At 42.5% G+C, this 24,079-nt stretch overlaps 1 protein-coding gene across 2 annotated transcripts in view; it reads right to left on the bottom strand.

Moving 5' to 3' along the window:
- Positions 1 to 24,079, bottom strand: part of LOC126293332 (SAC3 domain-containing protein 1) — a 57,616-nt gene that overhangs the window by 31,703 nt on the left and 1,834 nt on the right. For both annotated transcript variants that reach the window (XM_049986520.1, XM_049986521.1), the window contains exon 3: positions 10,009 to 10,170. In XM_049986520.1, the coding sequence (XP_049842477.1) occupies positions 10,009 to 10,170 (162 nt within the window). The remainder of the gene's footprint in view (positions 1 to 10,008; positions 10,171 to 24,079) is intronic.

The following is a 24,079-nucleotide window of genomic DNA, read 5'->3' as shown; positions in this document are numbered from 1 at the left end:
TTAGGAGCAGATTACCAGGTCACGAGTTTGTTTAAGCCAAGTGCTAGGCTTAGCCAGGTGATAGAAGACATAGGACCACTCTGTAGGGACTTTGACAAGAATGATGAGGTGATAGTAATAGGTGGGGCAGGAAACAGCCTGGCTAAGGATAGGAATTATGATATTAAGAGTGACCTGGATAAAATAGGAGCTGCAACAGGATGTACGAATTTGGGTTTTGTTGAGGTATTGCAACGTTACCTCAGCCCTCGGTTAACCCTTCTGTGTGGCGAGTTAACAGAGAGTTGAGCGAGCAGCTGCTGGACGGTGCAAAAACACACATTTATACAGTGCCTGTAGGTAGCATTGGGAGATGGGGATACACTCGACATGGCCTGCACCTAAATAGTCTAGGGAAGGATAGAGTAGCTAATTTAATTGTAGGTCGTCTAAAGGGGGCCACTAGCACTCAAGGCAAAACCCCTGTGACCCGAAAGGGCATAGGGGCACCTTTTTTAGGTTGAACAAGATGTCCAGACAGGCAGCTCTTAAAGGTAAAAAAATAAATGGTTCGAATAAAGGTAGAGGAAACAGTTGTGTTAATATATTTCACCAAAATATCAGTGGATTAAGGAACAAAATAGACGAACTAATAATTTGTTTTGAGAATATTAAAAATACAACAGAAGTTGATGTACTGTGCCTGTCAGAGCATCATATAACTATACAAATGGAAAATGTAAATATTAATGGGTATAAACTAGCAACTTATTTTTGTAGAGACAATATGGAAAAAGGAGGAGCTGCCATTTATGTTAAGGGGGAACATAGTTTTAAAAACACAGAAACCGCAAAATTCTGTGTCGAACAGCACATTGAAGTATGCGCTTGTGAGCTTAAATTGGACAGTGGTAAATTCATAATTGTGATTGTGTATAGGTCCCCACTTGGAAATTTTCACATGTTTCTTAAAAACCTAGATCTCTTGCTGCGTTATCTGTCAGAAAAGGGAAAACACATTATCATTTGTGGAGATTTTAACGTAGATTTTCTTAAACACTCAAGCAAGAAGAACGACCTTGAACTATTACTTTGCTCTTACAATCTGACATCAGTCATTGATTTTCCTACTCGTATTGTACAAGACAGTAGCACCCTGATAGATAACATTTTCATAGACCAAGATAAATTAAAAGAAGTAAGCACCTATCCTATTAAGAACGGGCTTTCTGATCACGATGCACAATGCTACTTTCAATTCATGACTTTGCTCCATACAGTAATGTGAAAATAAATAAATAAATAAATAAATAATACGCCCAATTAACCATATAACAATTCAACAATTTAAGGAAAGCTTGAAAAGGGTAGACTGGGAGGATGTTTATCGGGAACCTGATGCAAATGTTAAATTTAACTTATTCCATAATAAACTTGTGGGTATATTTGAAAACAGTTTCCCTAAGAAATTAGTGAATCATAATTCAAATAAACTTGATAAAAAACCATGGCTGACTAAAGGGATTAAAATTTCTTGTAGCCGGAAATGGGAACTATACCAAGACACTAGAATAAGTCGAGATGAAGAAAAGCTCAACCATTATAAGAAATATTGTAATATATTAAGGAAAGTTATAAAAAAAATCCAGAAGTATGTGTATCAAGTCCGAGATTAGCACCTCTGATGACAAAGTTAAAACATTATGGAATATACACTCCTGGAAATTGAAATAAGAACACCGTGAATTCATTGTCCCAGGAAGGGGAAACTTTATTGACACATTCCTGGGGTCAGATATATCACATGATCACACTGACAGAACCACAGGCACATAGACACAGGCAACAGAGCATGCACAATGTCAGCACTAGTACAGTGTATATCCACCTTTCGCAGCAATGCAGGCTGCTGTTCTCCCATGGAGACGATCGTAGAGATGCTGGATGTAGTCCTGTGGAACGGCTTGCCATGCCATTTCCACCTGGCGCCTCAGTTGGATCAGCGTTCGTGCTGGACGTGCAGACCGCGTCATACGACGCTTCATACAGTCCCAAACATGCTCAATGGGGGACAGATCCGGAGATCTTGCTGGCCAGGGTAGTTGACTTACACCTTCTAGAGCACGTTGGGTGGCACGGGATACATGCGGACGTGCATTGTCCTGTTGGAACAGCAAGTTCCCTTGCCGGTCTAGGAATGGTAGAACGATGGGTTCGATGACGGTTTGGATGTACCGTGCACTATTCAGTGTCCCCTCGATGATCACCAGAGGTGTACGGCCAGTGTAGCAGATCGCTCCCCACACCATGATGCCAGGTGTTGGCCCTGTGTGCCTCGGTCGTATGCAGTCCTGATTGTGGCTCTCACCTGCACGGCACCAAACACGCATACGACCATCATTGGCACCAAGGCAGAAGCGACTCTCATCGCTGAAGATGACACGTCTCCATTCGTCCCTCCATTCACGCCTGTCGCGACACCACTGGAGGCGGGCTGCACGATGTTGGGGCGTGAGCAGAAGACGGCCTAACGGTGTGCGGGACCGTAGCCCAGCTTCATAGAGATGGTTGCGAATGGTCCACGCCGATACCCCAGGAGCAACAGTGTCCCTAATTTGCTGGGAAGTGGCGGTGCGGTCCCCTACGGCACTGCGGTCCTGTCCCAGGTCGACGGGCACGTGCACCTTCCGCCGACCACTGGCGACAACATCGATGTACTGTGGAGACCTCACGCCCCACGTGTTGAGCAATTCGGCGGTACGTCCACCCGGCCTCCCGCATGCCCACTATACGCCCTCGCTCAAAGTCTGTCAACTGCACATACGGTTCACGTCCACGCTGTCGCGGCATGCTACCAGTGTTAAAGACTGCGATGGAGCTCCGTATGCCACGGCAAACTGGCTGACACTGACGGCGGCAGTGCACAAATGCTGCGCAGCTAGCGCCATTCGACGGCCAACACCGCGATTCCTGGTGTGTCCGCTGTGCCGTGCGTGTGATCATTGCTTGTACAGCCCTCTCACAGTGTCCGGAGCAAGTATGGTGGGTCTGACACACCGGTGTCAATGTGTTCTTTTTTCCATTTCCAGGAGTGTAGTTAAAAGGGAAACAGGGCAACCAAGGTCACAGGACAACAGTATTACTGTTAAGCACAATGAAAAGCTTATAAATGAAAAATCACAGGTTGAAAATATTTTTAATAATCATTTTATAAATGTAGTGGAAAATATAGGCACCAGCTGCTCACCAGATAGGGCAGAACTCTATATGAAAGAGGCATTCCCGGTGCAAACAAATGAAATTGAAATCCTACCCACCTCACCGTCTGAAATTAAGAAAATAATAAATTCACTTAAGGATAAAAACTCACATGGAACTGATGGTATCTCCAATAGAATACTAAAATCTTGTCCACACCTGATAAGTCGAGTTCTTAGCCACATATGTAATAGCTCATTGAATCAGGGAATATTTCCTGACAGATTGAAATATGCCATAGTTAAACCCTTGTATAAAAAAAGGTGACAAGACAGATGTCAACAATTATCGTCCTATTTCACTTCTGACATCCTTCTCAAAAGTGTTTGAAAAAGTAATGTGCTCAAGAGTAACTTTACACATTAGTGGGAATAATGTTTTAACAAAATGTCAGTTCGGTTTTCAGAAAGGTGTTTCAACAGATAGTGCTATACACGCTTTCACTGATCAAATTTTAAATGCTCTGGATAGTAGAACATCACCAATTGGGATTTTCTGTGATCTCTCTAAGGCTTTTGATTGTGTGGATCATGAAATCCTCTTAGATAAGCTGAAGTACTATGGAATGAATGGTTCAGTACACAGATGGTTCACTTCATATTTAACTGGTAGAATGCAGAAGGTTGAAACAGTAAACCCACATAGTACACAAAGGGCATCAGATTATTCAGACTGGGGATGTATCAAGAATGGGGTACCACAGGGTTCTGCCTTGGGGCCTTTATTGTTTTTAATATATGTTAATGACTTGCCTAATTATATTCATGAAGATGCAAACTTGGTCCTCTTTGCAGATGACACAAGTATTGTAATCAAGCCTAAAAAGCAAGAATCAGCTGAGGAAAATGCAAATAATGTTTTTCAAAGAGTTATTAGGTGGTTTTCCGCAAATGGACTTTCATTGAACTTTGAAAAAACACTGTACATACAGTTCAGTACAGGGAAAGGCATAACACCGGAAATAAATATAGAGTGTGGGGGAAAATCTTTAGCTAAAGCAGATTGTTCAAAATTTCTGGGTGTCTGTATTGATCAGAATTTAAACTGGAAGACACACATTGACAATCTACTGAAACGATTGAGCTCAGCTACCTATGCTATTAGTGTCATTGCAAATTTTGGAGACAAGCACATCAGTAAGTTAGCTTACCATGCATATTTTCATTCGTTGCTTTCTTACGGAATCATCTTTTGGGGCAATTCATCACTAAGAAAGAATGTATTTATTGCACAAAAACGTGTTATCAGAATAATGTCTGGGGCTCATCCAAGATCATCTTGTAGACAATTATTTAAAGAATTAGAGATATTGCCAGTAGCTTCACAATATATATACAGCCTAATGAAATTTGTTGTTAGTAACCCAGATCACTTCAGAATTAATAGCACAGTCCACAGCTACAATACTGGGAGACAGGGTGACCTTCACTACCGTTCATTGAATTTGACATTGGCACAAAAGGGGGTGAATTATACTGCCACAAAGATTTTTGGTCAATTGCCAAACAATATCAAAAGTCTGACATACAACAAATCGGCATTCAAAAGTAAGTTAAGGGAATTCCTGAATGACAACTCCTTCTACTCCATAGATGAATTTTTAGACATAGGCCAAAGAAATACTGTAAGCATTAACAATTGTACCATATATAAGACTAACAATGATTATTTGGGATAAATGAATCTTGTGTACTTTGACACGTTCCACTTCATTACGAAAGAATCGTGTTCATGATCCATGGAACAAGTAATATAACTAACTAACTAACTAACTCATGAGTACCTGTGTAGCTGCTTTTCACGCAACGGCCCGTAGTTCCTGAGAAAATTGATGCTGAAGTTTTATAGATACCTCCTATATCCACCACGTTAAACAAGTTTCAACCCAGATTGTAGTGCAGTGGCTAAGGTCCACAGTTACCAAGCTGACAGTACGAGTTCAGACCCTGCCCTTGTACATTTTTTTAAAAATTTCATCATACAGAATATCATTGAATAGTATATGTTCTGCAAAATTATTCGAAATTAGTCATTTTTTACTTACAGAAAATATTCTTCACACATGTATTCCATTTATTATGCAGCACATATTACAGGATTGTCTTACTCCGTGTCATTTGCACCTCTTGCTTTGCAACAACAGTATTCCAGATGGTGGCAGAAGCAACCGAAACACAAATTCGTAGAGCATCACACACATTTAATGAAAACTACGGTCTTGCACGTACATAGATTTTTCAGAAGCAGTGCTGGAAAACACAGTTTGTTTGAATTCAAAATGACTGTTCTTTCTTCAGCTTTGATGGGAACTACATGTATTTGATGACTCCTGTGAATGTAGGTGCACTAAATTTATGCAGACTTAAACAAAGAAGTTTCACGGATTCACTGCTCAGAGCAATTTCTCTATTAGGCTTCAGCAATTCGGTAGCCTTTTGGACTTTTTCGTACACATCACAGGGTTGCAAAGCAGAACAGATTTGTGTGGGGTAATTTTTATGGTACATGTGCACTCTCGTCTGCCATCTACAAAGATTTCATCGTAAAGTCTCTGATCAGCCTGTCCTTCCCACAAAAAGTTTGATCATTATTAGTTGCATAATTGTGGTTAAAATTAGGAATGAGTGCTTTTGTCTGTATTTTGAATCCTTCCACAACTGCTAATAATTAATCCATCATTGAGAACTCTTTGGCGATGTCCAAACTATGAACCATAAATGGAATACACATTTGAAGAATTTCTGCTGCACAGATTGATTTATCAATGAAATTACTATGGCGAAAATGTCTATTTTTAATAACTGAATTCCATTCTCTGCCAGGGCTTCAATTGCCTCTTGCTGTGCCCTGAAGTGAGAACTGCCCTGCCCACTATCATTCCCACCCCTCCCACAGTGGTGTTCCACCAACCAACGAACCTACACAGTATACTCGTCCATCCTTACACAACCCCTGCTCCCAATCCCTTACCTCACGGCTCATACCCTTATAATAGACCTAGATGCAAGACTTGTCCCATACATTCTCCCACCACCACATACTCCGGTCCAGTCACTAACACCTATCCCATCAAAGGCAGGGCTACATGTGAAACCAGTCGTGTGATCTACAAGCTGCACTACAGAGAAAGGCAGAATAAATGGTCACAGGTTTGTTTAATCTGTGGCAGTGTGTCACAGAGATACTGAAGGAACTGAACTTGAAGACTCTTGAGGATAGATGTAAAATATTCCGAGAAAGTCTCTTAATGGAGTTTCAAGAACCAGCTTTAAATGATTACTCCAGGGATACGGTGCAATCCCCTACACAATGCTTACACAAGGATTATGAGGATAAGAGTAGAACGATTACTACAAGCAAAGAGCCATTCAATCAATCATTCTTGCCATGCCCCATATGTGAATGGAACAGGAAGAGACCCTAATAACTGGTACAATGGGATGTACCCTCGGACATGCACCTCATGGTGGTTTGCAGAGTGTAGATGCAGATTTAGATGTAGAGGTACTCTATGTAATTTTCAGAGAAGTCATTCAGCAATGTTTCACATGAGGTCTTGTCATGCTCACCACTAATAAAACTGTAATTATTGCAGTTGACTCTCAGGTAATTAAAGACTCCTCCAATGAGGTACATACCTACCAGTAAACTTAGGGTTTCTCTTATGTTTCCACTTACATTGGGCAATGAATGTTGTGGCTGATAGAACAATCCAATCATAAATTTCGGCTTACTCTCAATATCGGGTATTTACCTTCAATATTGAGTCGTGTACCTAGTAATTATTAACTACACTGTTTTTAGGACAACGTCAAACTCTAGCAGTTTGTTGTGAATACTTCTGCTGCTGATCACATTACCCTGGTTTCCAAAATGCCTAGGTAACTATCACAGTGACTCATCCTCTCCTTTCCTCTGTAGGTGGATCATTTCAACATGCCTTTTTTGCCGGGTTATAGGTGTTGGATAGCCTGAGAGATCCTTAGATTGTCACTGCAGATGAAGAATTTGCTAGCATAATTTGACCTACCAACCCTACAGCCATCAAAATCACATATAATTAAAAAATGCAGACTGTGATCTAGTTAGCTAGAGAAACCTTTAGGGCACATTCAGGAAATAAAGTGCAGCCATGGAACCCCTGCTTATGCTCATCAGTGTAAAGTACAACAATGATGTGGTATTTAGATGAAATTCTCAAAAACATGGATTTGAAAACAAAGTCAGGCGAACTATTACTTTCACGCTGATCAATCAAAAATAATTACGGGTCCGTTTATTAACCAGGCAGATGAACAACTGCACCTTTGATGAAGCACAGTCGTGTGGTCCACATTAATTATTATTAGGCTGTGGTTCCCTCAAATTCCAAATGGCCTCAACGCTTGCAGCCCATTTATAAATTTCTCTCCATTGTGTGTGTGTGTGTGGGGGGGGGGGGGGGGGGGGTGACAGTAGGGAAATCTCGGTGTCCGAGGCATTGAGAGTGTACACACGATAAGCGTCTGTTGCCAAATTGTGAGTGGGGCTCACCACCCTCGTCAAAGCAGCTGGTGGGAATATGTCCCATTTTATAAGTTCCTGTTGCCAGCCAAATACCCACACAGTGAACGAAACAGATGAGTTTTAGGTGTGACGGCATAGCTGCACCGTGAACTGTGCATTCGTAGTCGAGGCCAGATCACACAAAAATCTCATATAACATTCAGTCTACTCTCCATGACCTATGTCTGAGGCATTTTAATGTATTCAATGCCAATAGGTGTTTGGCCTTCATATCCCTCACATGTGATAATTCTGTCACCCTCTCACAAATTTCAAAACCCAAAAACATCATTCACCTTAAAAATTGGAGTTTTTCATTTTCATTTCAGAAGCAAGACAGGAATGATCAAAATTTACACAGAAACACTGCTTAAGAAAAATTTAAAACCTGTGTACCAGTGCACTCCTCTGACCACCTTATAGTCAGTATCGTCAGTTGTGACTGACTAGTAGTTGTCATGTGATCGGGTAAGGGTCAAGATATCGTAAAGTTGTCAATGAGCATTGAACAATGAATGGAAGAATTAAGTATGGATGGTATGTCGTCAACTGCTGTATCTAACAGTCACACTTAAAAAGATTTCTGAGGGATACCATTCTCCTGCTCAAATCAGTCCAAAGAAGCATCACCTAACAAATGTCTAAAAGAGCGTCCAGAAATTAAGGACATACAAGTACCCAGAGAGAGCCTCAGATGTTCCATTTGTGGAGCCTTCAGAGGACATTACGCCTCTGAATAACGTCGGTCACAGCTTGAAGACGATACCTACAAGGTGCCATCCATATAGGAAGGACTATCATTGTATTCCCACTTCTCACAGTGTGAGATTATCAAGGGTTGAACAGTACTTCCAAACCTGCCAAAAAAGTGACTACGCAGTTCCTGCAATTCTAAGTGCTGGATCAGGTGACAGTCGAACACAACTTCTACTACGGTGACTACTTGGCAATGTGTCATCCTTCCTGAGTTTCAGCAGGGATACTAACGTTATATTCCTCCAGGAAGCCTTGAATTGGCCTAATTAAAAAGGATAGGAGAAGTTTTTTTTATCCTTTTACAGGTACTATGATACCAATACTGGATCCCTTCCTCATCTGGTGCATTTCTAGGACGTGTGTCAGCATAAATACAAAAATATTTGCAACCAGTTGCAGTTAGTTAGCTGCGTGTTCCATACAGAACTTTCACAATTTTTAAAGAAAAGGTGTGAAACGAGGCTACATATCCACAATATATTTAGGAGCTGGTGCATTACCGTTTTTGTAAATCTCACAGTGGAGCAAAAATTTTACAAGAATAAACATATTAGTCTTTGGCATCACTCTACTTCCTAATAATAGATATAAAGCTGCTTTCTTTAAACTGCTGTACATACTATCGCTTTTTAATAAATGGTTGTCTATGGAATAGAAAAAATTGTACTGTACTCCTTTCTGAGGCAATAACGGCTTTGGTAATAAGTAATAACGGCCTTTCTTTTCCCAATGTTGAAACTGTGGGAATCACTATTCTCCTCTTTAGTGAATATATAAGGGGCAGTCAAATAAAAGCGGGACAGATGGAAAAAGTAAATTAACTGTTTCAGTATTATGAGAAGGAAAGTTGCTACTAACCATATAGTGGAGATGCTGAGTAGCTGATAGGCACAACAAATGACTCCTCACACAAACTCAACTCACTCTACCTTTGCGTGAGTGTGTTTGCATGTGCGTATGTTTGTCTATTGTTGACGAAGGCCTTAATGGCAAAAAGCTATAATTGTGAGAGTCTTTTTTGTTGTGCCTATCTGTGACTCAGCATCTTCACTATTTGGTGAGTAGCAACTTTTCTTCTCATAATATTGTTAAATTCCAGATTTTTGGTTGTTTAAAGTAAACTTTTTATTATTTAAAAAATAATTTCCATATCTGTTAACACATTTACGCCAATGTGAGACAATACAATCCATGGCTTCACAGAAAAATATTTGTTGGAGTGAACAAGGCAGTACAGATGGTGCGTAAGGCCTTTCCAGCAAAATTTCTGCAGTGCAGTCAAAACAACCTCTGCAACATGTGGGATTGCCCACACTGGGAAGCCAAGTTCCCTTTTCCATATAGGCTATCCTCGAAAAGAAAAAAAAACAGCTTTTTTTGACAATGCTATAATCTTCTCGAGCCAATATCCGTAGAGAAAACTGTAAAGAGGATGAACAATGAAGGCACGCTCTGCTGTGTGCTACGTACCTATATCCGGAGTATGCCAGAAATCTCGCAATCGGCTCCAGTATCTCCACTGATTCCACAGATGGTGTGCCTTGTATTACCAAATCCTGCCTCACAGCACGCAGGCGGTCGAACACAAAGTCGTACACTTCATTCCAAGGCAGGCTCTGGCTGGGAACAACTCTGAAAGTTTACACGGGTGAGACATTTATTGAGTGGTGTGGCACTGCCAATGATCACATTGCTCAAAAATAAACACATGTTAGTTTCATCTAGGACATTAACAATATAAACTGTTCAAAAGAAAGAGAGAGAGAGATAGAGAGAGAGAGAGAAAGTGCAGCTAACTTGTGACTTGCACAGTTTATGTTTGGTTGGTAATCTCTAACCCGATCTTGCTTCAACCACAGAAAGTCACTACATACTGCAACCTGTGTGACAGAGGTTAAAGTAAACCTGCAATCTCAGAACAGTAAGATAAGAAGCAATGGGCTTGCAATAGTGAATGAGACAATGCAGTTAGTGAGTTCTGTTCCATCAGTCGATACACTCAGGCAGTGCATGCTTTGTCACTTTATGGCAAGACAGATTATCAACACGGAAAGTTGTCAACCAAATTGGTGTACAGAGGGATGGCTGTAAGGCAATGACCAAACACCAATAAAGTTGGGAGAAAAAAAGAAACTTCGTGAACACCACAGTGGCATCCGATCATTGATCTCTCTCATGAGAGAGAGCAATCAACTACATCAGCTGATGATTTTTATGTACAACGGTGGTCTGATAATACTGGTAAAAATAAAAAATGTTTGTTTCATAAACAACTCACCTTGCTTCTCAACATAGTCTTCTTTGAAGGATATACATTTGGTCCAGCAATCCTCCAGCTTTTTCATGCAGCTGTAAATGTAGGTTCTGTTGAACTATCACTTCCCCATTTGATGAAAATTTCTTCCCAAAGAAGCCGAAGCTTCAAGTTATGGAATGGCAAAAGTCACTTGGGGCTAAGTCTGGTGAATAGGGTGGATTCTGAACCACTTCAAAGCTCAGCACTTTCGCTATTGTTATTACTGATGTGAGGGGTGGTGCATTATTCTGGTGAACCAGCACTTTTTTGTGTGCCTCTCCTCGTCTTTTTTTAGCCAACACCAGTTTCAAATGATCCAACAATGAAGCATTATAGCGTCCAGTTATGGGTCTCCCCTTTTTCTAGTATTCTATGAAGACTATTCCTTAAAAAACAGTGACCATCTCCTCATCAGCTGACAAAATGGTCTTAGCCTTCTTCAGTGCACTTTCATCAGCTTTTGTCCATTATTTTGTCTCAAGTATATAATGGCGGATCCAGGTTTCATCAACAGTCACAAATCAGTGCAAAAAGTATTGCAGATTATATTAAACATCAAAAGACATTGTGTTCAAATGTTGTGCTGCATGTGCTTTTGGTCAACTGTAAGCAACTGTGGCACCCACATCATTCACAGCTTTTATATAGCTCATTGTCCCTGCTGGATTTCATGCATTAGCTCAGTAGAGATGCCTACAGTCTCAGCGATCTCACAAATTCTTATTCAGCGGTCTCGGATTACCGTATCATCGGTTTTGAAGCCTTTGTGGTGACCCCGACTGAATGGCCAGAATGAGCTTCGTCTACAGTGCTTGTCCAATCGTGTTAAAATTTTTTAATCCAAAATTAAATGGTCTCCAATGACGGTTTGAGTCCATATGAAATACATGTAATTCTGTTTTGATTTGTGTGGCACTCCAACCCTTCACCAGAAAGACTGTAATAACAGCATGTAATTGGATTTTCTCCATTTTCAATTGCTGTTGACACATTGATGAATTCAGATAGCTGTCATCAATGAACTGTAAGCCGTACATTGTTGAAATTCTTTATATGAGCCTTGGGATAGTAAAGCTTACCAACAATGATACACAATAAACATGTTCCGTTGTTTCACGGAAATTTATCAGAATTATCAAACCACCTTTGTATGTTCACAGAGTCACTGTCTGGGCTTGGCCAACTACATTCTGCCAGTTCTGCAACTCGAGTGTGGAGAGGAATCATACAAGATGGAATGGGTGTGGACACAGGGAGAGGGGAGGTGCAAAATGGGGTGAAAATTTGGCAAAAAGTGGCTGATAGCTGCGAGAGAGGCAGCAGATACACGGAGAAGAGACTCGGAACCAGTGTGCCCACTCAGGCTAAAGGCAATGGGACTGCATACGGCACACAGCGACGTGGACGGGTGGATCTGGACAGAGGCTGTAGAGAGGAGGTGGTGAGGGGAATCAGATTCCCGAGGCAGAGGCGGAGGTGGGTGTCGGACAGGGCCTAGCAGAGAAGGAGGCCGGGAGGATTAACAGATCTGAGAATGTGATGCTGGGATAACTTCCATGTACTCAGTTCAGAGACTCTGGTGTCTGGTGCAATGCTCAATGACAGACCACTCAACTCGATTGAAGAGTTATAGAGATAGGCAGCCGGTTGCCGACATTCAGTTATCGGCAAGAGATGCACTCCTGAGCGCAGAGGCCTGTTTCTCATGTAGAACTGAACTTGAGGCTCTGTTCTGCTGAGAAATCAATTTTGTGGATATGGTAAATGGATTATTAGTTTTAAAAATGATGACAGCAGAGAAACAGGCCTGTAGTTTTCTCCATACTGTGTTACTTTTCCTGAAACAGAGGCATAACTCTTCACTGTTTAAGATATAATGGAAAGTTCCCCAATGGAAATGACTCATTCGTTATGTTGATGTAGGGAGATACCCTTCCCAATACACACTGTTTCAGCGCATCTAGGCCTGTTGTTGTTGTCTTCAGTACAGAGACTGGTTTGATGCAGCTCTCCATGCTACTCTATCCTGTGCAAGCTTCTTCATCTCCCAGTACCTACTGCAACTTACATCCTTATGAATCGGCTTAGTGTATTCAGCTCTTGGTCTCCCCCTACGATTTTTACCCTCCACGCTGCCCTACAATACTAAATTGGTGATCCCTTGATGCCTCAGAACATGTCCTACCAACCGGTCCCTTTTTCTAGTCAAGTTGTGTCACAAATTTCTCTTCTCCCCAATTCTATTCAATAACTCCTCATTAGTTATGTGATCTACCCATCTTATCTTCAGCATTCTTCTGTAGCACCACATTTTGAAAGCTTCTATTCTCTTCTTGTCCAAACCATTTATTGTCCATGATTCACTTCCATACATGGCTACACTCCATTCAAATACTTTCAGAAACGACTTTCTGACACTTAAATCAATACTCGATGTTGACAAATTTCTCTTCTTCAGAAACGCATTCCTTGCCATTGCCAGTCTACATTTTATATCATCTCCACTTCGACCATCATTACTTGTTTTGCTCCCCAAATAGCAAAACTCCTTTACTACTTTAAGTGTCTCATTTCCTAATCTAATTCCCACAGCATCACCCGACTTAATTCGACTACATCCCATTATCCTCGTTTTGCTTTTGTTGATGTTCATCTTATACCCTCCTTTCAAGACCCTGTCCATTCTGTTCAACTGCTCTTCCAGGTCCTCTACTGTCTCTGACAGAATTACAATGTCATCGGTGAACCACAAAGTTTTTATATCTTCTCCGTGGGTTTTAATACTTACTCCTAATTTTTCATTTGTTTACTTTACTGCTTGCTGAATATACATGTTGAATAACATTGGGGATAGGCTACAACCCAGTCTCATTCCCTTCCCAAACACAGCTTCCCTTTCATGTCCCTCAACTATTATAACTGCCTTCTGGTTTCTGTACAAATTGTAAATAGCCTTTTGCTCCCTGTATTTTACCCCTGCCACCTTCAGTTTTTGAAAGAGAGTATTCCAGTCAACATTGTCCTTAATCTATCTTCTAAGATAAGTCGTAGGGTCAGTATTGCCTCACGTGTTCAAACATTTCTACAGAATCCAAACTGAGCTTCCCCGATGTTGGCTATCAGTTTTCCATTCGTCTGTAAAGAATTCACGTTAGTATTTTGCACCCGTGACTTATTAAACTGATAGTTCGGTAATTTTCACATCTGTCAACACCTGCTTTCTTTGGGATTGGAATTATTATATTCCTTTTCAAGTCTGAGGGTATTTCACCTGTCTCATTTGTCTTGCTCACTAGATGGTAGAGTTTTGTCAGGACAGGTTCTCCCAAGGCTGTCAGTAGTTCTAATGGAATGTTGTCTACTCCTGGGGACTTGTTTTGACTTAGGTCTTTCAGTGCTCTGTCAAACTCTTCACGCAGTATCATATCTCCCATTTCATCTTCATCTACATCCTCTTCTACATCTACATCTACATCCATACTCCGCTAGCCACCTGACGGTGTGTGGCGGAGGGTGCCCTGAGTACCTCTATCGGTTCTCCCTTCTATTCCAGTCTCGTATTGTACGTGGAAAGAAGGATTGTCGGTATGCTTCTGTGTGGGCTCTAATCTCTCTGATTTTATCCTCATGGTCTCTTCGCGAGATATACGTAGGAGGGAGCAATATACTGCTTGACTCTTCGGTGAAGGTATGTTCTCGAAACTTTAACAAAAGCCCGTACCGAGCTACTGAGCGTCTCTCCTGCAGAGTCTTCCACTGGAGTTTATCTATCATCTCCGTAACGCTTTCGCAATTACTAAATGATCCTGTAACGAAGCGCGCTGTTCTCCGTTGGATCTTCTCTATCTCTTCTATCAACCCTTCCATTTCCATAATATTGTCCTTAATTACATCGCCCTTGTATAGACCCTCTATATACTCCTTCCACCTTTCTGCATTCTCCTCTTTGCTTAGAACTGGGTTTCCATGCCTTCATTATTTCATCCCTCAAAACTACCCATTCTTCTTCTTCTTCTTCTGTATATCATTCCCCCATTCCTGTCCATTGTTCCCTTATGCTCTCCCTGAAAGACTGTACAACCTCTGGTTTAGTCAGATTATAAAGGTCCCATTCCCTTAAATTCCCACCTTTTTGCAGTTTCTTCAGTTTTAATCTATAGTTCATAACCAATAGATTGTGGTCAGAGTCCATATCTGCCCCTGGAAATGTCCTACAATTTCAAACCTGGTTCCTAAATTTCTGTCTTATAATTATATATTCTATCTCAAACCTTCCAGTATCTCCAAGCTTCTTCGATGTATACAACCTTCTTTTATGGTTCTTGAACCAAGTGTTAGCTATGACTAAGTTACGCTCTGTGCAAAATTCTACCAGGGGGCTTCCTCTTTCATTTCTTACTCCCAATCCATATTCACCTACTACGTTTTTTTCTCTTCCTTTTCCTACTGTCGAATTCCAGTCACCCGTGACTATTAAATTTTCATCTCCGTTCACTACCTGAATAATTTCGTTTATGTCATCATACATTTCATCAGTCTCTTCGTCATCTGCAGAACTAATTGGCATATAAACTTGTACCATTGCAGTAGGCGTGGGCTTCATGTGTATATCTTGGCCACAATAATGTGTTCACTATGCTGTTTGTAGTAGCCTACCCGCACTCCTATTTTTTATTCATTATTCATTATTATTATTAAAATGGCCTTGCTGTTCTGGTACTGCGAATGGCTGAAAGCAAGGGGAAACTACAGCTGTAATTTTTCCAGAGTGCATGCAGCTTTACTGTATGGTTAAATGATGATGGCGTCCTATTGGGTAAAATATTCTGGAGGTAAAATAGTCCCCCATTTGGATCTCTGGGCGGGGACTACTCAAGAGGATGTCGTTACCAGGAGAAAGAAAATTGACGTTCTACGGATCGGAGTGTGGAATGTCAGATCCTTTAATCGGGCAGGTAGGTTAGAAAATTTAAAAAGGGAAATGGACAGGTTAAAGTTAGATATAGTGGGAATTAGGGAAGTTCGGTGGCAAGACTTTTGGTCAGGTGAATACAGGGTTATAAATACAAAATCAAATAGGGGTAATGCTGGAGTACGGTTAATAATGAATAAAAATTAGGAATGAATAAAAGTTAGGAGTACGGGTAAGCTACTACAAACAGCATAGGGAACACATTATTCTGGCAAAGATAAGACACAAAGCCCATGCCTACTCCAATAGAACAAGTTTATATGCCAACTAGCACCGCAGATAATGAAGAAATCGATGAAATGTATTATGAGATAAAAGAAATTATTTGGTAGTGAAGGGAGACGAAAATTTTATAGTCATGGGTGACTGGAATTCGAGAGTAGGAAAAGGGAGAGAAGGAAACATAGTAGGTGAATATAGATTGTGGCTAAGAAATGAAAGAGGAACCTGCCTGGTAGAATTTTGCGCAGAGCATAACTTAATCATAGCTAACTCTTGGTTCAAGAATCAGGAAGAAGGCTGTATACATGGAAGAACCCTGGAGATACTAAAAGGTATCACATAGATTATATAATGGTAAGACAGAGATTTAGGAACCAGGTTTTAAATTGCAAGACATTTCCAGGGGCAGATGTCGACTCTGACCACAATCTATTGATTATGAACTGTAGATTAAAACTGAAGAAACTGCAAAAAGGTGGCAATTTAAGGAGATGGGACCTGGATAAACTGAAAGAACCAGAGGTTGTACAGAATTTCAGGGAGAGCATAAGGGAACAATTGACAGGCATGGGGGAACAAATACAATAGAAGAAAAATGAGTAGCTTTGAGGGATGAAATAGTGAAGGCAGCAGAGGATCAAATAGGTAAAAAGACGAGGGCTAGTAGAAAACCTTGGGTATCAGAAGAAATATTGAATTTAATTGATGAAAGCAGAAAATATAAAAATGCAGTAAATGAAGCAAGCAAAAAGAAATACAAACGTGTCAAAAATGAGATCGACAGGAAGTGCAAAACGGTTAAGCAAGGATGGCTAGAGGACAAATGTATAGATGTAGAGGCTTATCTCACTAGGGGTAATATAGATACTGCCTACAGGAAATTTAAAGAGACGTTTGGAGAAAGGAGAACCACTTGCATGAATATCAAGAGCTCAGATGGAAACCCAGTTCTAAGCAAAGAAGGGGAAGCAGAAAGGTGGAAGAAATATACAGAGGATCTATACAAGGGCGATGTACTTGAGGACAATATTATGGAAATGAAGAGAATGCAGATGAAGATGAAATGGGAGATAAAATATTACGTGAAGAGTTTGACAGAGCACTGAAAGACCTGACTAAACAAGGCCCCCCGGAGTAGACAACATTCCATTAGAACTACCGACGGGCTTGGGAGAGCCAGTCCTGACAAAACTCTACCATCTAGTGAGCAAGATGTATGAGACAGGCGAAATACCCTCAGACTCCAAGAAGAATATAATAATTCCAATCCCAAAGAAAGCAGATGTTGACAGATATGAAAATTACTGAACAATCATTTTAATAAGCCACAGCTGCAAAATACTAATACGAATTCTTTACAGACGAATGGAAAAACTAGTAGAAGCCGACCTTGGGGAAGATCAGTTTGGATTCCGTAGAAATATTGGAACATGGGAGGCAATACTGACCTTACGACTTATCTTAGAAGAAAGATAAAGGAAAGGCAAACCTACATTTCTAGCATTTGTAGACTTAGAGAAAGCTTTTGACAATATTGACTGGAATACTGTCTTTTAAATTCTTAAGGTGCCAGGGGTAAAATACAGGGAGCGAAAGGCTATTTACAATTTGTACAGAAACCAGATGGCAGTTATAAGAGTCGAGGGACATGAGAGGGAAGCAGGGGTTGGGAAGAGAGTGAGACAGGTTTGTAGCCTCTCCCCGATATTATTCAATCTGTATATTGAGCAAGCAGTAAAGTAAACAAAAGAAAAATTAGAAGTAGGTATTAAAATCCATGGAGAAGGTATAAAAACTTTGAGGTTCGCCGATTACATTGTAATTCTGTCTTAGACAGCAAAGGACTTGGAAGAGCAGATGGATGGATATGGTGGATATGGGCGCTCAACAGTGTAGTCTTTAGCGCCCGAACGGAAACAACAATGGACGAGTGTCACTAAAATGCAGCAAGTGCTAAAATAGAACTAAAATTAAAAGTGAAAGGCTACATAGGCAGTTTGCACGTCAACAGTTGCAAAGTGGAATGCAGCACATAAAGAGGATAACTGCAAGAGAACGTAGGTGAAAGGCTTAAAATGAAACACCTAGCACATGATTGGAACTGGCCTATTACAAGTATAAAAAGGAGTGGAAAGCTACTCGGCAACACACTAAAAATTCCAACCTAAAATTTTTGGCTGAAGCCCAGAAACATCACAGTACCTTAAAACTTTCTTGACACTCGCCTCGTCATCGGCTAGAATCGAGGGCAGATCCCCACTAATATTAACTTCCGCCCTGACAGAACGATATAAATCACACTCAACTAAAATGTGGCATACAGTGATTCGTACGCCACAGGCATCACACAGCTGGAGTTCCTCTCGCCGTAGTAAGAAGGCATGCGTAAGGGGACAGTGCCCTATGCGAAGACGTGTAAGGGTCACTTCGTCACGCCTAGGTGACCGGCAGGAGGAACACCACGGCTGGATGGTGGGTTTCACCAATCGCAGCTTATTTTCCCTCACCACCAGCCATTCCTCCTCCCACAATTGCATATACTTCCACCGCAGCACAGAAACAATACCTTGCAAAGGAATAGAACATTGTGTCACCTCCGGTAATCTGCAGGCATCCTTGGCAGCTCTATCAGCTTGTTCATTTCTCCATATGCCCACATGTCCTGGCACCCAGCAAAAGGACACTTGCTTGCCCTGTCGTTGGAGGATGTACAGTTGGTCGTAAATCAGCTGTTCCAACTTCTCCGCTTGGTACAGGTTCTGCAGTGACTGTAATGCGCTCATTGAGTCAGAGCAAATTAGAAAGTTTTTGCCCTGAGTACACCGTATCTGCTCCAATGCCTTCAGGGTCGCATGAAGTTCTACGGAAAAAACAGTGTATTCCCGGGGAAGGCGAATCCTGATGACACGTTCGGGGAACACTACTGAGCAACCAAGAAAATCCCCCTGTTGGGAGCCATCAGTGTATACTACTGTAAAATCATGATGCCAATCTAAAATGTTAAAAAATAAAGATTTGAAAGTAAAATCTGATGTACTGTCTTTCTTAAAATTTGCCAAATCTAAAATCAGTCTGGGCCTCTGGAGGAGGCAAGGTGGGTATCTGCTCCAACCTCGACATGAAACATTAAAACCGGCCACACCCATCTCTAAAATGCAATCCTTTGCACGAATCCCATAGGGCCTTGTTGCTCATTGCCGGTTGCGAAAAAGCCTTTCCAGTGAAGGCTGAGCAACAGTGTGGTACAGTGTGATAGGCCTGGCGCACCATTAGTAGATGCCACCGGAGGTGAAGTGGCGGTTCACCTGCCTCTGCACACAGGCTCGGTATGGGGCTCGTTCTGAACGCCCCAGTGGCCAGCCGAATCCCCTCATGGTGCACCACATCCAACAGCTTCAAATAAGTGGGTCTTGCAGACCCTTACACCGTGCATCCATAATCAAGCCGGGACCGTACAAAGGCTCTGTAAAACCGGAGCAGACAAGTCCTGTATGCTCCCCATGTGGGGTGACTAAGACATTTTAAAATAGACAGCACCTTAATAGACCGTTTTTTCAGTTCCTTAATGTGTGGCAGCCACGTAAGCTTAGAATCAAAAGTGAGGCCCAGAAACTTCACCGTGTCTTTAAAATTCAGAACGGTGTCTCTCATCCTCAACTCAGGCAAGTCAAAAATGGAACGAAAACGGTTAAAAAGAACACACACTGACTTATCAGTTGAAAACTGAAAACCACTCTTCTGTGCCCAGTCATCCAAACGTTGAAGAGTGAGTTGCAACTGGCGAGTCGTCGTTGCAAGGCTTGAAGAGGAGCAAAATACAGAGAAATTGTCCACAAACAAGGAACACAGGACTTTTCACAACAGACGTAATACTATTAATAGCAATAGCAAAGACCGTCACACTTAAAACACTACCTTGAGGGACACCGTTCTCTTGTTCAAAGCGACTAGACAGTACGTCTCCGACTCAGTAACAAAAATAATGTGGCGACAGGAAGGACCGAATAAAATTGGGAAGACATCCACGAAAACCCCATTCGTGGAGCTGCCTGATGATAAGATGCCTCCAAGCAGTGTCGTATGCCTTTTCAATGTCAAAAAATATTCCCAACAGGTGATGCTGGCGCAGGAAAGCCTGTTGTATGGCCGCCTCCAGGAGGGCCAGGTTATCAAAGGTGGAGCGATACCTCCTGAACCCACACTGAAAGCGACTAACGAGTTGTCTGGATTCTAACATCCAGACAAGGCGGCGGTTGACCATCCGCTCCAAGGTCTTTCCCACGCAGCTAGTGAGGGCAACACTATGGTAACTACCCGGGCACGTGCGGTCTTTCCCAGGTTTTAAAAGAGGAATTAAAATTACTTCACGCCACGAGTCAGGGAAGTGACTGGACATCCAAACTAGATTAAAAAGTCGGAGGAGGATTTCTTTATTTCTCCCTGTGAGGTGCCACAGCATGCTATAGTGGATTCTATCCTGACCAGGGGATGTATCACGAGCCCCAAACAATGCAGAATCCAGTTCCCACATGGAAAATGGGCAGTTGTACTATTCTGTATTGGGTGAGTGGAAGTCAAAACTGCTCCTCTCAGCAGCCACTCTGTGGGGCTGGAAAGCTGGATTCGGACTGGCGGTTGCAGTAATAGCTGCAAAATGAGCCGCCATAGACTGGGCAATATCTTTTGGGGTCGTTTGGAGAGTACTATTCCACATTATAGCAGCCATAGGCCACCTCCCACCTCTCCAAGAAATCCTCCTGATGGTCTCCCATACAATGGAACTTCGCGTAGAATGATTAATGGTGTTAAGGAATTGCTGCCATGACCTCTTCTTGCTCTCTCGTATAATCCGATGATACTTTGCCCTCGCCACCCGAAAAGCTGCAAGGTTCTCTACAGTTGGCCGGCATTTGAACCTACGCAGAGCTGCCCGCCTAGCCCTGATGCACAGCGACATTCGTCGCTCCACCAAGGGACAGGCTGCCGTTTCGGTTGTCCCATGGACTGTGGGATGGACGCTTCACTGGTGCGTTGGATCACTTCAGTAATATGATCCACCCATTCCTGGACACTGACCCGATGCTCAAACTGGGCGAGTTGACTATACGGTGCCCAGTTGGCTCTACCGAGCACCCATCGAGGCGGTTTCCTTTCCGGTTCCACTGTATGTGGCAAGTGAATCCGGATGGGGAAGTGATCGCTGCCGTGTAAGTCATCAACTACTTCCCATGCAGCAGTGTGGGCGATGGCTGGAGAGCAAAGTGATAGATCAATGGCAGAGAACGACCCAGTTGCAATGCAAAAATGCGTGCTTTGACCTGTATTTAGCAAATGGGCACTGGTAGACAGAAGAAGCCTCTCAATTGCTCTACCCCTGGGGCAAGTACTCACAGAGCCCCAAAGCATATTGTGTGCGTTAAAATCACCACAGAGGATGAAGGGGTGGGGGAGCTGTGTAAGAAGATCACTGAGAGCCTCTTCGTCAAGCACATCATGTGGGGACAGGTAAAGCGAACATACTGTTAGCATATAACGCACATGGACTAATATTGCAACTGCCTGTAAATCTGTCATGAGGGAGAGAGGCGAGGAGTGGTAGTCTGTGTTGACAAAGATACCTACTCCTCCTCGAGCTCTCTGTCCACTCAGGTCATCCTTTTTGTGTAGGACATAACCACATAGCTCAGGGGTGTATGTTTTACTGAAATTTGTCTCTTGGAGACATACACACATAGGTCTATCCTGAATCAATAGACTTAGTTCCTCCACATGTGTCCTGAACCCTTGCAGGTTCCACTGTAGTATGGGAGCCATCACGGTGGTTGTATTTTCTGCCTCTCTTTCCGCCGAGGTGGGGAGACTGCAGCAGGTGGAGGCTCAGTCTTGGGGCGAGATGATTGCCCCATATTCTCAGACTCCATCAGCTCTGGGGAAGAGTCTGATGAAGCGTCTAGCGGGACCACATTAACATGATCCGAGGGTTTACCAGCTGATTTAATCTGTTGGTGCTGCTTCACATGTGCTTTCCTTTGTTTAGAGGGCTTTGCTGGAACAGGAGCTGGGGTGTTTATCACCATGCTGGGCTTTGGAACAGCCTCAGCAATCGGAGATGCCTGGGGTCTTCAATGTTAGCTACTGTACCTCTCTCTGCTGTTCTAGGAGGGGCTACAGGCTCTGATACAGTTGCTGCCTTGCAAGTGCACTGACATGTGCATGTGTTCGTGCCAACACTAACAACCTCCGTCTGTGTAGATGCATCGACCTTCAGAGGCGGCTTCTGAACAATGGAAGCAAAGGACATAACGAATGTGGGGGGCTGCATGGCCTTAAAGATCTTTTTGGCTTCACTGTAGGGGATACGCTTAGTTGTTTTTATTTCTTGTATTTTACGTTCCTCTAGGAAGATTCTACAGTCCCTACTCCAAACAGGGTGGCTTTCAGAACAGTTTATACATCTGACAGGCGACGAACAGTCAATTCTGTCATGGGCAGCCTTACTACAGTTGCCACACATCGCTTCTCCCTTACACCCTAGAGTTGTATGCCCAAAAAGCTGGCACTTAAAACAGCGCATTGGGTTTGGGACATAAGACTGGATGTTTAGTTGAAGAAATACTGCCTTGACGTGTTCTGGGATTTTGGGGGTATTGAAAGTAAGAATGAAGGAGTCTGATTTCACCAGGTTCCCATCCACCCTTTTCATGATGTTCTGAACATCAACAATTCCCTCCTGAGCCCACTCACTCTTTAATTCTTCTACAGGAATGTCCACGAGATCCCTACAGATAACAACACCCTTACTAGAGTTCAGGGTGCTGTGAAGCTCTGTATCGATAGTGTATTCCCTCAAGCTTTTAGCTGTTTGAAGATTAACTGCTTGCTGAGCAGTTGATGTTTCAACAAGTAGTGTCCCATTCCGTAAACGCTTCACTGATTTTAAAGTTCCAGCTATTCCTTCTAGACCCTTTTGGATATAGAATGGTGAAACCTTTTCAAAGGAACCCTCTTTCCTTTTTATAATTAAAAACAAATTCTGGTTTTCAGTATGTGCTCTGTTACTCTGAACGGCTGTACGTTTGCTGATGCCGGAGTCAGGAGGACTGGCCAACCTAGCCCTCTCGTTGGATTGGGCGGTAGTGCCTACCAGCAGTCCACCCATCCCACTGGCAAGCGAAAAATTAGAAGGAGGAAAAGAGGAAGAATTCGTGGTATTCATGGTCATCCCACGAGCAGCTAGGGAAACTTACGTCCATCCAGACACAGCCCCGCATGCCTGGATAAGCCTTGTACAAATGAGGTGCGGCAGGTTCCCCAGAGGTTGCCCGCTAGTGACTGTTCCACCTCAACAGCCATGCATCTTATCGGCGTGCAGCACACCTTAAGACTGAAGGGTTTTTTATAGAGGTATGTACCATCCACGCGATCCAGGCAACCAAGCCAAGATCCCCGGTCCCTAAGACACACAACGTTCCACCGTTGCGCCAAACGGTGGTCGCTGAAGCATGCCCACAGCTTACGGTATCAGCAGACTGGCGGCGCACACCAGTCCACAGCTCGAGGACCCCGGGTTCGCCAAGCTCGTATCCAGCAAACGAATGCTGAGCCCCCTGAGGGAAAGAGCAGTTGAATAGAATGGACAGTGTCTTGAAAGGAGGGTATAAGATGAACATCAACAAAAGCAAAACGAGGATAATGGAATTTAGTCAAATTAAGTCGGGTGATGCTGAGGGAATTAGATTAGGAAATGAGACACTTAAAGTAGTGAAAGAGTTTCGCTATTTGGGGAACAAAATAACTGATGATGGTCGAAGTAGAGAGGATATAAAATGTAGACTGGCAATGGGAAGGAAAGCGTTTCTGAAGAAGAGAAATTTGTTAACATTGAGTATAGACTTAAATGTCAGGAAGTCGTTTCTGAAAGTATTTGTATGGAGTGTAACCATGTATGGAAGTGAAACATTGACAGTAAATAGTTTGGACAAGAAGAGAATAGAAGCGTTCGAAATGTGGTGCTACAGAAGAATGCTGAAGATTAGATGGGTAGATCACAT

The sequence above is a fragment of the Schistocerca gregaria genome, chromosome 10 (assembly GCF_023897955.1).
Source record: "Schistocerca gregaria isolate iqSchGreg1 chromosome 10, iqSchGreg1.2, whole genome shotgun sequence".
Lineage (NCBI taxonomy): Eukaryota > Metazoa > Arthropoda > Insecta > Orthoptera > Acrididae > Schistocerca > Schistocerca gregaria.
The sequence above is the reverse complement of the archived record's forward strand: the minus strand, read 5'-3'. Positions and strand labels throughout refer to the sequence as shown.